This window comes from Meriones unguiculatus, chromosome 7 (assembly GCF_030254825.1).
Source record: "Meriones unguiculatus strain TT.TT164.6M chromosome 7, Bangor_MerUng_6.1, whole genome shotgun sequence".
NCBI classification, from domain to species: Eukaryota; Metazoa; Chordata; class Mammalia; order Rodentia; family Muridae; genus Meriones; species Meriones unguiculatus.
This window is the reverse complement of record NC_083355.1, coordinates 6,283,357-6,296,998: the sequence shown is the minus strand read 5'-3', so window position 1 is coordinate 6,296,998 and position 13,642 is coordinate 6,283,357. Positions and strand designations below refer to the sequence as shown.

At 52.4% G+C, this 13,642-nt stretch overlaps 1 protein-coding gene across 3 annotated transcripts in view; it reads left to right on the top strand.

Annotated features, from left to right (window-relative positions):
• Nucleotides 1-13,292, top strand: part of Unk (unk zinc finger) — a 34,166-nt gene extending 20,874 nt beyond the window's left edge. Inside the window, exons 3-16 of one of the 3 annotated variants that reach the window (XM_060386376.1) lie at nucleotides 496-672; nucleotides 811-941; nucleotides 2,043-2,178; nucleotides 2,711-2,828; nucleotides 3,549-3,633; nucleotides 5,120-5,223; nucleotides 5,562-5,762; nucleotides 6,410-6,475; nucleotides 6,858-7,032; nucleotides 8,009-8,110; nucleotides 8,213-8,401; nucleotides 10,269-10,450; nucleotides 11,029-11,286; nucleotides 11,880-13,292. In XM_060386376.1, the coding sequence (XP_060242359.1) occupies nucleotides 496-672; nucleotides 811-941; nucleotides 2,043-2,178; nucleotides 2,711-2,828; nucleotides 3,549-3,633; nucleotides 5,120-5,223; nucleotides 5,562-5,762; nucleotides 6,410-6,475; nucleotides 6,858-7,032; nucleotides 8,009-8,110; nucleotides 8,213-8,401; nucleotides 10,269-10,450; nucleotides 11,029-11,286; nucleotides 11,880-12,035 (2,080 nt within the window). In that variant the 3' untranslated portion in view covers nucleotides 12,036-13,292. The other 2 variants (XM_021635840.2, XM_060386377.1) reach the window with 2 other exon arrangements.
• The last annotated feature ends 350 nt before the right edge of the window (nucleotides 13,293-13,642 follow it).

Genomic DNA, 13,642 nt, shown 5'->3' with positions numbered 1-13,642 from the left:
CTAACAACAAATAAGGTAGCAAGCCTGGGACATCACTTAAAGAGACTATTTGTGGCTTTGCTTGTCATTGTTTGAACCTCTCAGAAGAATGCTGGGAAGCACTTCCAGGTTCTGTACAGGGTACTGAGCTTTTCCCATAGTCACTGGCCTTTTTCACAGGTCAAGGCTGTCTGATCTCCTTAGGAGCCTATTAAAGTACGTGGGGCATGTGTGCAAGTTTCAAGGGGTTGGTTCTTGGAAGCCCCTTGAGTTGGATAGCATTTGTTTTCCAGACATCTGTTTATCCAGAGTGTGTCCCCTAAAGCATCTGGAGACGGCTACCTGGGTTTGCCAAGCCCTTCAGATCTTAGCAGTCAAGCACAGAGCCATGGTAGCCAAAGAATTCATCACTGACTTCCTTAGAAGGCCACCACTGTACCCTGTGGATCATGGTGGCAGCCCTTAGCAGTTGGCCTTGGGAACCATAGTTGACTGACTTCTGATGCTATGTTCTAGGTGTCCGTTCCTGCACAGGACCACAGGAGACACTGAGCGCAGGTACCACCTTCGTTACTATAAAACTGGAATCTGCATCCATGAAACAGACTCAAAAGGCAACTGCACCAAAAATGGCCTGCACTGCGCTTTTGCCCACGGCCCGCATGACCTCCGCTCCCCTGTTTATGACATCAGGTAGGCTGATGCTGGGCTGCTGGGAGGGGGAGGAGGAGACCAGGGAGCTGATGGGCAGCAGGACAAAAGAACTGATGGTGTTGTTTCCTACTTTCTCGTACCCCTTCCCACCCTGTCTGTCCATTCCTCTTCTCCCAGGGAGCTGCAGGCCATGGAGGCCTTGCAAAATGGCCAGACTACAGTAGAGGGCAGCATAGAAGGCCAGTCAGCTGGGGCAGCAAGCCATGCCATGATAGAAAAAATCCTCAGTGAAGAACCTCGGTGGCAAGGTACAGGCAACATCAGGGGGCCCCTGCACCCCCTGTCCATAGCTGCCCAATTCCTTGGCTTGAAACCACCTTCTTCCTTTTCCAACTGAAGCCATCACTTCTATTTGGAATCTAGCCCCTCATCATCCCATGAAAAGATTTCATTTTAGCCAGGTGGTGATAGTTACACCTTTAATCCCAGCACTTGGGAGACAGACAGGTGAATATGAGTTCGAGGTCAGCCTGGTCTACAGAAGGAGTTCTAGGACAACCAAAGCTGTACAGAGAAATGCTGTCTCAAAACAACAACAACAAAAGCCAGGTGCTGTGGCACACACCTGTAATCCCAGCACTCTGGGAGGCAGAGGCAGGCAGATCTCTGTGAATTCTATAGAGTGAGTCTGGTCTATAGAGTGAGTCCAGGACAGCCAAGTCTACACAGAGAAACCCTGTCTCAAAAAAAAAAAAAAAAAAAAAAGACTAAATATTCAGGCTGGAGAGAGATGGCTTAGTGGGTAAGAGCGCTGGCTGCTTTTCCAGAGGACTGGGGTTCAATTCCCAACACCCACATGGCATCTCACAACTGTCTTAACTCCTATTACAGGGGATCTGACACCCTCACACAGACATACATGCAGGCAAAACACCAATGCACATAAATAATTTAAAAATATTTATTGTATGTGTATGAGTGTTTGCCTGAATATATCTCTGCACCATGTGCATGCTTATGGATGGATGGTTTAAGCCACCATGAGGTGCTGGGAACTGAAGCCCCAGGTCCTTTGCAAGAGCAGCAAATGGACTTAACTGCTGAGCCCTGCTTCCCCCTTCATTTCATGTTAAAGCTATCATTCAAAAGGTACTTACAGGTGAGTTTCCAGATAAATTGCATTCCCAAGCTTGCCATGGGCTTTCACATGCACACCTTCATCCATGCATTTTTCCCTCCTGATGCATGCCCATGGCCTGTAAAGAAGTGGCTTTGTTCATGCCTTGCATGGGACCTCAGCTTTGGGACGCCTTCCTATTAGCTCTTCTGTATACTCTACTCGACTCCTGCTGTTACTTGGAGTGGTCCAATGCCATTCCTTGACCCCTGCCCTCTGGCCTTTTATGCAGAGACTGCTTATGTCCTGGGGAACTATAAGACGGAGCCTTGCAAGAAGCCCCCACGGCTGTGCCGCCAGGGCTATGCCTGTCCCTACTACCACAACAGCAAGGACCGGCGACGGAGTCCACGGAAGCACAAATACAGGTCCTTTGGCCCCAAGAGGCCAGCCATCGGAGGGAGGAGTGGCAGGGAAGGGATCATGGCTGAAACTGCTACTACCATGGTTCTCAAGGAGGTGGGAAGGCAAGCCCTGGGGTTTCCAGGGACCAGTTATAAAGGCAGGGATTACGAAGGACATCTGAATGGTGGGAGCTCTGTCCAGTTCTTGCATGAGGCCCATCCATTTTTGATTCTTCAGGGTGTATACTGGAGCAGGGCCAGACCAGTGTGGGAAATGTGGTGTGGCTGCGGCTTGACTCTTGTGGTGTCAGGTTTTGTGCCTGGCTGAAGGGAGCAAAGCTGTGTCCTTGGTGACATGGCCAGCTGGGACAGAGGAACAGCCCGACTTAGTACCCTAGGAAGACCCTTCCTCTATAGCTGATCGTCTCCATTTCTGTACCTGAACTTGTGAGCCAGGGAAACCAGAATGGGGGGCCCCTGTGCAGGATCCAGGTGGCACTGCAGGTCCCAGTCTCCTTCTTTATTGCCACTGTCTGACCCCTTCTTGTTGGACCAGGTCATCTCCATGTCCAAACGTCAAACATGGGGACGAGTGGGGAGACCCTGGCAAGTGTGAAAATGGAGACACCTGCCAGTATTGCCACACCCGCACAGAGCAGCAGTTCCACCCGGAGGTGGGTCTTGAGAGGAGGGGCAGGAGTGACGTACTATATCCACTTTCGGAAACTAGGAGACAGGCAAGGGCATGTGTTAGCACTATCCTGGAAGAGGGATTTGTGGGTAATACTTAAGTATGCAGTCTCTCTTGTTATGAGCCCGCCCTCCCCTCTGCTTCCAGTTCGTTTCCTAGCCCACCTAATAGGGGAGGCACAAATAGAACCTAAGAGTCTGGCCATTCTGGGCTTTGCACTACTTGTGGTATTTACAACCTGTTGACCATTGCAGGTCAGAGCCTAAGGGACAGCAGCCTCCCTGCTGTAGTTCCCAGTCTACCTGCACAGTATTAGGATTCCCCCTCTTCTGTAGTACCTGTGCCTACCCTAGTTCTGTGGAGCTAGGCTACGCAGAGAGAGAGAGAGAGAGAGAGAGAGAGAGAGGTGTGAAGAGAGCTTCATGTGGCTGTAGACATCCCGGGGGCCACATAGACCTGAGAGAGTAGTAATGAGAAGTTTGATGTGGTGGAGTGTGCTTGTCACCTCAGCCGACGAGACAGTGAGGCAGGATGGATATGATTTTAAGGCAAGCGTATGCTTATATCAGTATCCTCTCCCCTGAAAGAGAAGTTGGAGGAGACATAGGGAAAGACAAAGGGGCGGAAGTGGAGAGGGATTCTACGCTAGCCCTGCCTCGGTGAAAGTGCTTTGACCTGTTTCCGCTCTGCTTGGCCCCTGCAGATCTACAAGTCCACCAAGTGCAACGATATGCAGCAGGCAGGCAGCTGTCCACGAGGACCTTTCTGCGCCTTCGCCCACATAGAACGTATGCACCTCCCTTTCTTGTCTTCCCTGACCTCTGCTGGGCTCAGGCCGAGGCCAGGCCCTGGTAGTGCCTGTGCACAAGCACCCTCATTCCCATTGGAAGTTACAGTGCCTCCCACTCTGGAACTGGCCCTGGGGTAGCTTCCAAGAGCCTAAGGTGACTCAGGATGCTTGCCCTGCTGGGCACTTAGCCCAAGGCAAGGATGAGGCAGCAAGCATTAAAAGCAACTTGACAGACTCCAATCATCACCCTTTGTCACCCATGACCATGGAGCTCCTGCTTGGTCCTCTTGAGCAGAGCCATCCATGAGAGTGTAAGGTTGCCCCCTTACATCATTTAAAGTTTGGGGTCACATACTCTTAAGAAAGAAGAAGAAGAAGAAGAAGAATGGTTAAATTAATTTTTACTTAGTCCAATATAAAATGATTTCATAGCTGGGTGTGGTATCTCATGTCTTTTTTTTTTTTTTTTTTTTCTTCCCTTGGTTTTTCTGAGACAGGGTTTCTCTATAGCCCTGGCTGTCCTGGACTTGATTTGTAGACCAGTCTGGCCTTGAACTCAAAGAGATCCACCTGTCTCTGCCTTCCTGAATGCTGGGATTACAGTCGTGTGCCACAGTGCCCAGCTGGCATATGCCTTTAATACCAGCGATCAGGAAGCAGAGGAGGTTGGATCTCTTGCTTTTGAGGCTAGCCTGGTCTACGAAGTGAGTCCTAGAACTATGTAGAGAGACCCTACCTCAAAATAAATACATAAATAAAATAAAATGGTATCATTTCAATAAGTAATGAATTTAAAAGTATATTTACTGTTTTTGTGCTGACTCTTCAAGAGCTGGCAGACATTTTAATCCCTTCCACCTATTTCACTTCAAGTCAGCTGATTTCAAGTGCTCTGCAGCATCAGCTGACATGTTGCCGCATTGTGAAACAGCACAGCTCGAAAGGCTCCACGTTCCGCTCCAGGCGTCTCTTCCACCATGGAGTGGTTCTGGGCTTGATGCTGGCTTCCTCTGTAGATCATTGCTCTGCTTCTCTTTATCCTCTTTCTAGGTTCAGCTCTCTCTTTCTCTCTGAAATGAGAGAGAATAAACAAAGCTCTGGGAGGGAAAACAGATGGAGGACACAGAGGTAGCTGGCAGCTGTAGACACTGGGAACACCCAATTGCACCAGCACAGAGAAGTGATTAATAGTTGGGGTTACTCAGAATGGGGTTGAAATTCCAGCTCTTCTGTCTCCTGTCTCTGTTATCTTAGAAAAATTTACCTGACCTGTCTGAACCTTTGTTTCCTTATCTTTGAGGTAAAGCCTATCATATTACTTGTATTTTGCAGTTAGTTATTTCCACTATCATGGCATAGAGTATGCCATGATAGTGGAAATAACTTAATTCCCCTGAGTGGTGTGGACATGTCTGTCCTCCTTCAGAAGATACGCAGGGACAGACCTGGCTTGGAAGCCTGCTGACCCCTATCCTTTCTTGCAGCGCCACCCTTAAGTGATGACATGCAGCCTTCCTCAGCCGTATCCAGCCCCACCCAGCCGGGTCCTGTTTTGTACATGCCATCTGCTGCTGGAGACTCGGTCCCTGTGAGCCCCTCCAGCCCGCATGCCCCTGACCTCAGCGCCGTACGTGCCTGTCCTGGGGAGTGGGTGGGCACCTTGCCTGCCCAGGATTGAGCTCCTGCCTCTTCTCTGCCCCAGGAGCTTGAGGCCTTGGTATTTGTCCTGGGGCTTAGGGCAGGGAGGTGGGGAGCCAGTAGTGATCAGCCTGGGCAGGGCTGGGATAAGCCTTCTGTCACTCCTATCAAAGGCCTGAGTGCTTATTGTTGCCCATTGACCACAGCCCTTTGAAGCAGGGTTGGAGGGTGGCCATTCCCCTGTCCACACATACCCATTGCCCACCACCCACCTGTCCTCTTCTGCAGCTTCTCTGTAGGAATAGTGGCCTGGGCAGTCCATCTCACCTCTGCAGCTCCCCACCAGGCCCCAGCAGGAAGGCCTCCAACCTGGAGGGCCTGGTCTTTCCTGGAGAGTCCAGCCTTGCCCCTGGCAGCTACAAGAAAGCTCCTGGCTTTGAGAGGGAAGACCAGGTGGGAGCGGAGTACCTGAAGAATTTCAAGTGCCAGGTAAAGGATGCAAGGTGCAGCACGGGATACTGAGACTCAGTGAGCTGAGCCATTCATGTGGGTCAAGAGCAGCTTAGAGGTGAGGCCAGCCCACCTATACGGAGGACACTAAGAGCTAGAGCTGAGTGCAGCTTGAGCTTCCTCAGGATTGGGTAGAGTGGATGATCTCTGCCACTGTGCTTCCCAACTGAGGGTAAGAAGGCTCAGGTGGCTGCATGGAGCCCACGCTCTTCCTGAATAAATCTGTGTTTGCTCTGTGGAGGGCTGAATAGTTTCTCCAGAGCCATGGAGCCAGCCAGTATCTGTAAGATTGTCCCACTTTCCTTTCCTAATGGTATCTAATGAGAAGACAGGGTCTGGGGGCCCAGGACAGAGGAGTCTCCACTAGCAGGGGGCAAACCTGGGCTTGTCTCCTAGGAGGAAAGAAGCCAGCCTCTTGTGCAGAGAAGGGCAGGGAGAGAGTATGTATGTGGAGAAAGAAAGCTGGGAAAAGAAAAAGGGCTTTGCATGCCTGATGACAGTCCTGTCACACCGTGCTCCCTCCCTATATCTGCAGCCTCAGTGGACCTAGCAAGGCCAGGTGGACACTAGACTGGAAGCTGCTCAGTACCACAATCACTTCCTGCTCCCTAATTTTTCTCCCTCAGGCTAAACTAAAACCCCATTCGCTAGAGCCCAGGAGTCAAGAGCAGCCTCTGCTTCAACCCAAACAGGTACAGAGCTCTCATTCCCACCCTGTTTTCACTGTGGATAGGACCGGCCCAATAGCCCCAGCTGGTGTTAGCAAGTAGGATACCACAAACTAAGGCAGGACTAAGAGGGTGGGGGTCAGGCCCATTCCGTCCCCAGCAGGAAAGTTTAGGGAGCATCTCAGTGTCTGCCCCATGCTCAGCCCTCTCTCTACTGTGAGCCTGCAGGGGTAAGTAGCTAACGGCCTCCATGTTTTACTGTTCCACCTATGCTGTTCAGCAGGGTAGGCCTGGGACAGCCAGTCGAGACCTATAAGGTGCTGGCTGCTTTAGCCCCTCCTGGCCTGGCCTGTGCCAAAGCTTCTGTAGGCAAGCATCCCATTGCTTTTCCTCACTCTCGTTGCAGGACGTGCTGGGCATCCTCCCTGTGGGCAGCCCCCTGACTTCAAGCATCTCTTCCAGTATTACCTCCAGCTTGGCAGCCACTCCCCCCAGCCCTGCAGGCACCAGCAGCGCCCCTGGCATGAATGCAAATGCTCTGCCCTTCTACCCCACCAGCGACACGGTAGAGTCGGTCATAGGTAACTAGGCAGGGTTTGTTTGCGAGCCTAGGACTGGACCTGGAGTCAGAGACACAAGGTGTTCTGAAGTGAGGCTTGGATGAGCACAGTGCATACTCTAGACATCTGACTTGGGAAATTCAGGATAGACACTGTGGGTTTTCTAAGCAGAAGGAAAATGAGGTCACATGGATGGCCAAGACAAGGCCATAGAGCTCTTCAGGAAAGTCCTGTCATACAGCCTTAGTTTGTTTACTGAGCATCCTTGGGAAGGGGGCAGCCTGCACATCTGTCCTCAGAGTGCTGACAGGTAGGAGCTGGTGCCGGGGACTCGGTTCAGTGGTTCAGTGGTAGCAGGTGTGAGACCCTGAGTTTGGTCCTCGGCACCAAGAAGAAAAAAAATCAGTGTCCCTTTCCACCATTACTTACATTGCCCACTTTGCCAGGCCCCATGGCATGCACTGGGGAAACGGGCGGTGCCATGCTGCTGCCATGTAGGAGACAAACTGTCTACCTTCTCCTAACCAGGCCAGTTCAGCAAAGAGGCACTGACATTTGTCAGGTACCTAATGTGCATTGCCTTCAAAGGGCCAGAGTGGTAGCCCAAGTAACTTGGGGTAAAACATGTGGCCGGGACATAAGGAGACCACACCTTCTGTCAGAGGAAGCTGCAACCTTAAGTTCAGTCATATTGTTTTTCTTGACATGACGTCTTGCAATAGCCCAAGCTGGTCTTGAACTCTTGGTCCTCCAGCCTCAGCCTTCAGAATGGGGATTGCTGGCATGACATACCACACTGGACTGCATTGGGTCTTGCTTCCTCCGAGAAGTATCAAAGAAGGCTTCAGAAAGAAGCAGCACTTGGGCTGGACTTGGCAGGTGTCTTTAGGGTTGATGTAGGCAGAAGTACTGAGCAGAGAAAGGCAAAGGCAAGGCCAGGAAGCCCAGAGCCAAGGGCATGGTCCTTGGGAGCCCACACTCCAGTCTCTGTCCCTAGAGTCTGCTTTGGATGACCTGGACCTGAATGAGTTTGGAGTAGCCGCCCTGGAGAAGACTTTCGATAACAGCACAGTGCCCCATCCCAGCAGCATCACAATCGGTACTGGCAGTGGGTAGGCCAGGATGGCCTGAAGGGTGCCTTGGGGTTTCACCTGTACCCACTTGATCCTCACCCAGCCTATCCTCTGGGTCTCTCTCACAGGAGGCAGTTTGTTGCAAAGCTCTGCACCTGTGAACATCCCTGGCTCCTTGGGCAGCTCAGCCTCCTTCCACTCTGCTTCTCCGTCCCCTCCTGTCAGCCTATCCTCACACTTCCTGCAGCAGCCCCAGGCCCACTTGAGTCAGTCAGAAAACACATTCTTGGGGACCTCAACATCACATGGATCTTTGGGTAAGAAAGGGACTGGGGAAGAACCTAGTGCCTTTTAGCAGATTCCCTTGGCTGCTCTGCCCGTGACACATCAACCCAGCTGCAAGTTAGAGCCAGGGCTTCAGGCGAGATACTTTCTCTCCCCATCCCCACATGATTGGACCAGAGGCTGGGAGTCAAGCCTTGTCTTAGCTTCCTGTCTTGTGGAAAGAGTGAGTGGTTGTGAAGAGTGAAACACCAAGGCTAGGACAGTCTGGTGCCAGGAGAAGCAGTGGCCCCAGGGTGAAGACCTGGTCTTGAGTGCCTCATCACACTAGTGTGGCTTTGTGAGCAGTGGGCCCTGGGTCTGATCCCCAGGGCCAGGCCACACACACAAATGTTTTATCCAGTCACTCACAGCTCCTAGTGGCTGGTCACATCATCAGAGATCACCAAAGAGCAAGGGGAAGTGTTAGAGCAGGCCCACCCAGTCTCAGGTGCTCCCTTCCTGGCAGGGAGAGGCACCAGGGACCCAGATCTAGCTCAGCTGCTCTTTGGCCTGACCAGCCTTAGAAGTGAGGGGACCAGGGCCTGAGTGCTTTCCAGATTCATGGTGAGCAGTATAGCATGGAGACCTGTAGGCTAGACCACTACACCAAAGAGTGAGGCTTATGGAGGAGGCTATGGAATAATGTTCCCTGAGGTAATTAATAGATAATGCAGCATTCCAAACAGGCCCCTGCCTTTCATGAACATCTCCCCCACCCTCATCCCATGCCCTAGCCAGCTGGACCTTCAGTCAGTCTGGTCAGCTTAGGGACTCCCTCACCTCAGCCTGGATATTGCAGCATGCCCTCAGTTTGGAGGAGCCTTGTGTGGTCAGGTTGTATCCAGTTAAATGCTAATGTTGCATCTTTCTGACTCCCACATTCTGGAGCTATCTCACTTGACCCCCTAGCATTGCTGTATAGATGCAAGTGTCACTTAACAACCTCTGACTTCAGTGCTGGACACAGAAGTACACAGAGTGACACAAGCATCTAACACGCACTAATTTTTGTGACAGTCAGTGGTCTATTGGTGTGTCACAGGACAAACACACTCATTTTAAAAAACAAAACAAAAACAACCAAGGTCTTACTAAGTAGCACTGGCTAGTCTCAAACTTAGATCTGCATGAAGTGTGCACTGATTCAATGTCTTTTTTTTCCCCAGTGTGCTGATATTGCTCAGAGGAGAAAAATGTCTAAAATCTGGTTCAGTCAGTGGGAAAGGGAGCAGAAGTCACTAGAACAGTGTGTCTGGGTAGAAGGAAGCTAGAGGTAAACAGGGAGTTCCATGAAGATAGGCTCTGCCCTGGCAGCCAGAGAGCAGTACACAGATAGCTCAGAAGGCCCACTGAATGGTAGCATGGGCAGTGTAGGTGATGGAAGGGCAGGCTTCTGTAGTCTGGGGCTCGGGCTCTCCTGTTCTGTTTGTGGTTCTTGCTAGCACAGTCTTTGTCCTGAATGCTGAACAATGGAGAGAGCCCAAGTCTGCCTGGTGCCTCCTGCTCCAGCCCTCACATCTCAGGCACGGGCTGGTGGCTTTTGTCCTGTCTGATCAGTCAGGACCCTTCTCCACCTCTCACTGGGATGCAATAGCTCAACAATTAAGACAGCTTCACAGATTGCTGTCCCACACAGTCCTAAACTCCCTGAGACCATAAGAATCCCACTGTACAGATGAGGCTGCTGAGATTCACGTGTAGTGGCAGGTAACCCTGAAGTGTAGAATTGCCAAGGGCACCTTCACAGCTCTTCCCTTGCACTCACCCAGTGTTCAGCCAGCCCCTGGCAGCCCACGTAGGGCTGGCCGGGGCCTGGGCCTCCGCCCTGCACAGCTGATGTTCCTCCCCTCCCTGGGGCAGGTCTGAACGGGATGAACAGCAGCATCTGGGAGCATTTTGCCTCTGGAAGCTTCTCCCCAGGCACTTCCCCTGCCTTCCTATCAGGGCCAGGGGCTGCTGAGCTGGCCCGGCTTCGGCAAGAGCTAGATGAAGCTAACGGCACCATCAAGCAGTGGGAGGAGTCCTGGAAGCAGGCCAAGCAGGTACCGGGCCCCACGCCCACCTGCAGTACCCAGTGCCTGGTGGCGTCAAGCTCAAGCCCACCCTGCACAGCAGGCATTCGGGTGGGGGGAAGCAGGGGCCTAAAGAGCAGGACAGAGGTGTGCCTGCCCTCCCCCATGGCAGGCCTGGTCTTGCCAGTTGGAATGTTATGGTGGCTGGCACCACAGGCCTGGGACCCCATAAGGAAATTATTTTTAGAGCGGCCCTAGGACCTCCTGCCTGTCTTTGCTTCTAGATTTTGAGCTAGGCCACCTGACCAGCTGCCAGGGGCTGCAGGCTAAGTTGTGAGCCCTGCCTTGCGCCCCTGTCACACTAGGCCTGACCCCCTTCCCTGAGTACAAAGGAGGGTCTGCTGAGGTCCCAAAACCCTTTCTTTTCTGCAGGCAGCAGCAGACTTCTCCCTGCCCCCTCCCCAGACAGCAGGCCCAGCTTCCTAGCAGGCCTCTCATGCAGCCAGAATGGACCACACTGGCTCCTGGAGATGCTCTCTGGGAGGGGGAGGGCAGGGAGGCAGGGGCAGGGAACCGTCGTGATGAGGCGCTACCTATTGGGCCCACAGGCTTGTGATGCCTGGAAAAAGGAAGCAGAGGAGGCTGGTGAACGGGCCAGTGCAGCGGGAGCAGAGTGTGAGCTGGCCCGGGAGCAGCGGGATGCCCTGGAGCTGCGGGTCAAGAAGCTGCAGGAGGAATTGGAGCGGCTGCACACAGGGCCAGAAGCCCAGGCCCTACCAGCGGCCCCTGACCTGGAGGCACTCTCACTCTCCACCCTGTACTCCCTCCAGAAGCAGCTACGGGTCCACCTGGAACAAGTGGACAAGGTCAGCCCCATAGTCAGCAGCATGGGGTGGGACAGTCATCTCAGTGCCTGGACCTTCCTGAAAGCCCAGTGCTAGGCTGATAGTGATAACAGTCTGTTGGAACAGGGTGAGGAGAGAGTACCCTCATGGAGAGAGGGGCGGTGTCCACTCCTTGTACTGTTAATACCTAAGCCTCAGCCATGTGCCCACAGGTGCCTGCTTGTCCCTAGGAGTGGCTTACCTGATAGAAGTAGTAGGTTTTTCAACTATCAGTCCCCTTGGCATGTCCCTTGAGTTTTATATTTTTTCCCCCTTGGGTGTCTAGGGTAAGATCAACTATGGCAAGGGACATTAAATGACTTTGTGCCAACCAAAGTCTTGAAGAATGGGAGCTTTGCCCCACCCTCACCCCTTGCCAGTCATTAGAGCTGGGACAGTGGCCCAGGGGCTGAGCTCCTCTCACTTGCCATTGGGATCCTGTGAATGTTGAGCTTTGGGCCTCACAGTCCACCTCCCAAGGATGCTGAAGTGAGAGTCAGAGAGCTTCTTGCTCAACTCAAGGCCAGGCAGGTGGCAGAGACCATTCCAGTAACTGCAGTGCCCTGTTCCCACAGGCCGTGTTCCACATGCAGTCAGTGAAATGCCTTAAGTGTCAGGAGCAGACCCGGGCTGTGCTGCCGTGCCAACATGCTGTGCTGTGTGAGCTCTGCGCTGAGGGCAGTGAGTGCCCCGTCTGCCAGCCTAGCCGGGCCCATGCCCTCCAGTCGTGACCCTGCAGACCTGGCCCATGTGGGCCCAGACCTTTTCACCTAGGACTTTTTAAAGTATATATATGTATGTATGTATGTATGTACGTATGTATGTATATGTATATGATTATGTACATGTATACACTTCTGTGTGCAGGTGTGCGTGGTGCCAGCGTGTGCACAGTGTCTGTGTGTATATCTGGACATAGATATAGACACACACTTTAAAACAGACTTACCAAGCACTTTTTAAAGAAAAGACTATTTTGCAGTCCTCTCCTGTCCATTCCCCATCCTTTCTGCTCAAAGTCCCCTCTTTTCCCACTGGCCTTTTGGCGGTGAATATGTTTTTGTCTCTTTTTTTTTTTAGGTAGGAACTAACTATTTTTAACTTCTTCCTGGGGCCAGAGCAGGGAAGGATGGGAGGCTGGAAGGGCAGGCTCCATTTACCTGCCTTTCCAGGCCAGGGTCTGTGTTGTAGCGTGGACTCAGGTCCCCATTATGCGGCTGTGAGGGCTTCAGGGAGGCCTGAGACTCAACCAGCCTGGCTTCTGGGTTTACCAAATCTGTATTTAACTCTGGGGACAGCCATGGAGCAGGCAGGCCAAAGCTATAGGCTAGCCTCACTCCCACACCTGGGCCCTTGAAGCTTCTCAAGGGTCGGGGTCTAGTTCTGTCCCTCAGGATCTTGAAGCCTGGGCTTCTCCTTGATCATTTCCTTTTGGAATCCCCACAACGGCCTCTTTGGCCCCACAGTCACCTGTCAGGTTGGCACTGCCCTCACCTGTCCCTGCCTCCTTCCCTCTGGCACACGGCTGTAGAGCCAGCGGCTCCCTCCCTCTGGCAGCTAGCAGGGTGATTGTTGGGAGGAGTGCAGTGTGAGGACCAAGGGGCGCCAGCCCCGCCCTTCTTGATGGAGGAGGTCATAGCATTCCTTGGTGCTCTCTGAGTGCAGCTGACGTACTGCCCCTGGGCAGACGCCTGTGTGCATGTGTGTGCGTGCCTGTCCGATGTATATTGTGTTTAGCTTCAATTTTAAAATTGTTCTCTACAGAGATGCAGTGAAATGGGAAAGCAGAGTGGGCAGAGGGAGGCAACCCTGCTCCCAGTACTGGGTGTCCAGCGGGCTCTAGAGGGCTATAAAGAATCTGCCCCAGCCTAGGCCCCTCCCTTGGGCTCAGCACGAAAGGGCTTTCAATGAATTAAGTGAAAACTTTCTCCTTTTTTACAAAAATGCAAAAATCAACAAACTTATTGGAAATAAAATATGAACTTGCAGTGGCTTGTTTGTGGGGCACAGATCTACAGATGAGGCCATCCAGAGTTCTGGGTGGCGAGCTCTGCTTTGGCCGGTGGAAATGCCTAGTACCCACATCCTGCAGTGTAAAGACACAAGTAAAGCAGCCGAGGGAGGGTCTATCCAGGTACAAAGGCAGCTCATGCGCCCCCAGGCCAGACTTACTAGGTTCATCATTGTGGGGGCCTACAAGCTCTAGACAGTGACACACACACACACCAAGCCATGTGATGCCGCTTGGTGCTTTGTAACCTGCTGTGGGCATTTTCCTAATTGCTCTCTGAACAGTAACGGGGCCACCCCTTGTCTCTCGAAGCCTGGGTAGCTCTTC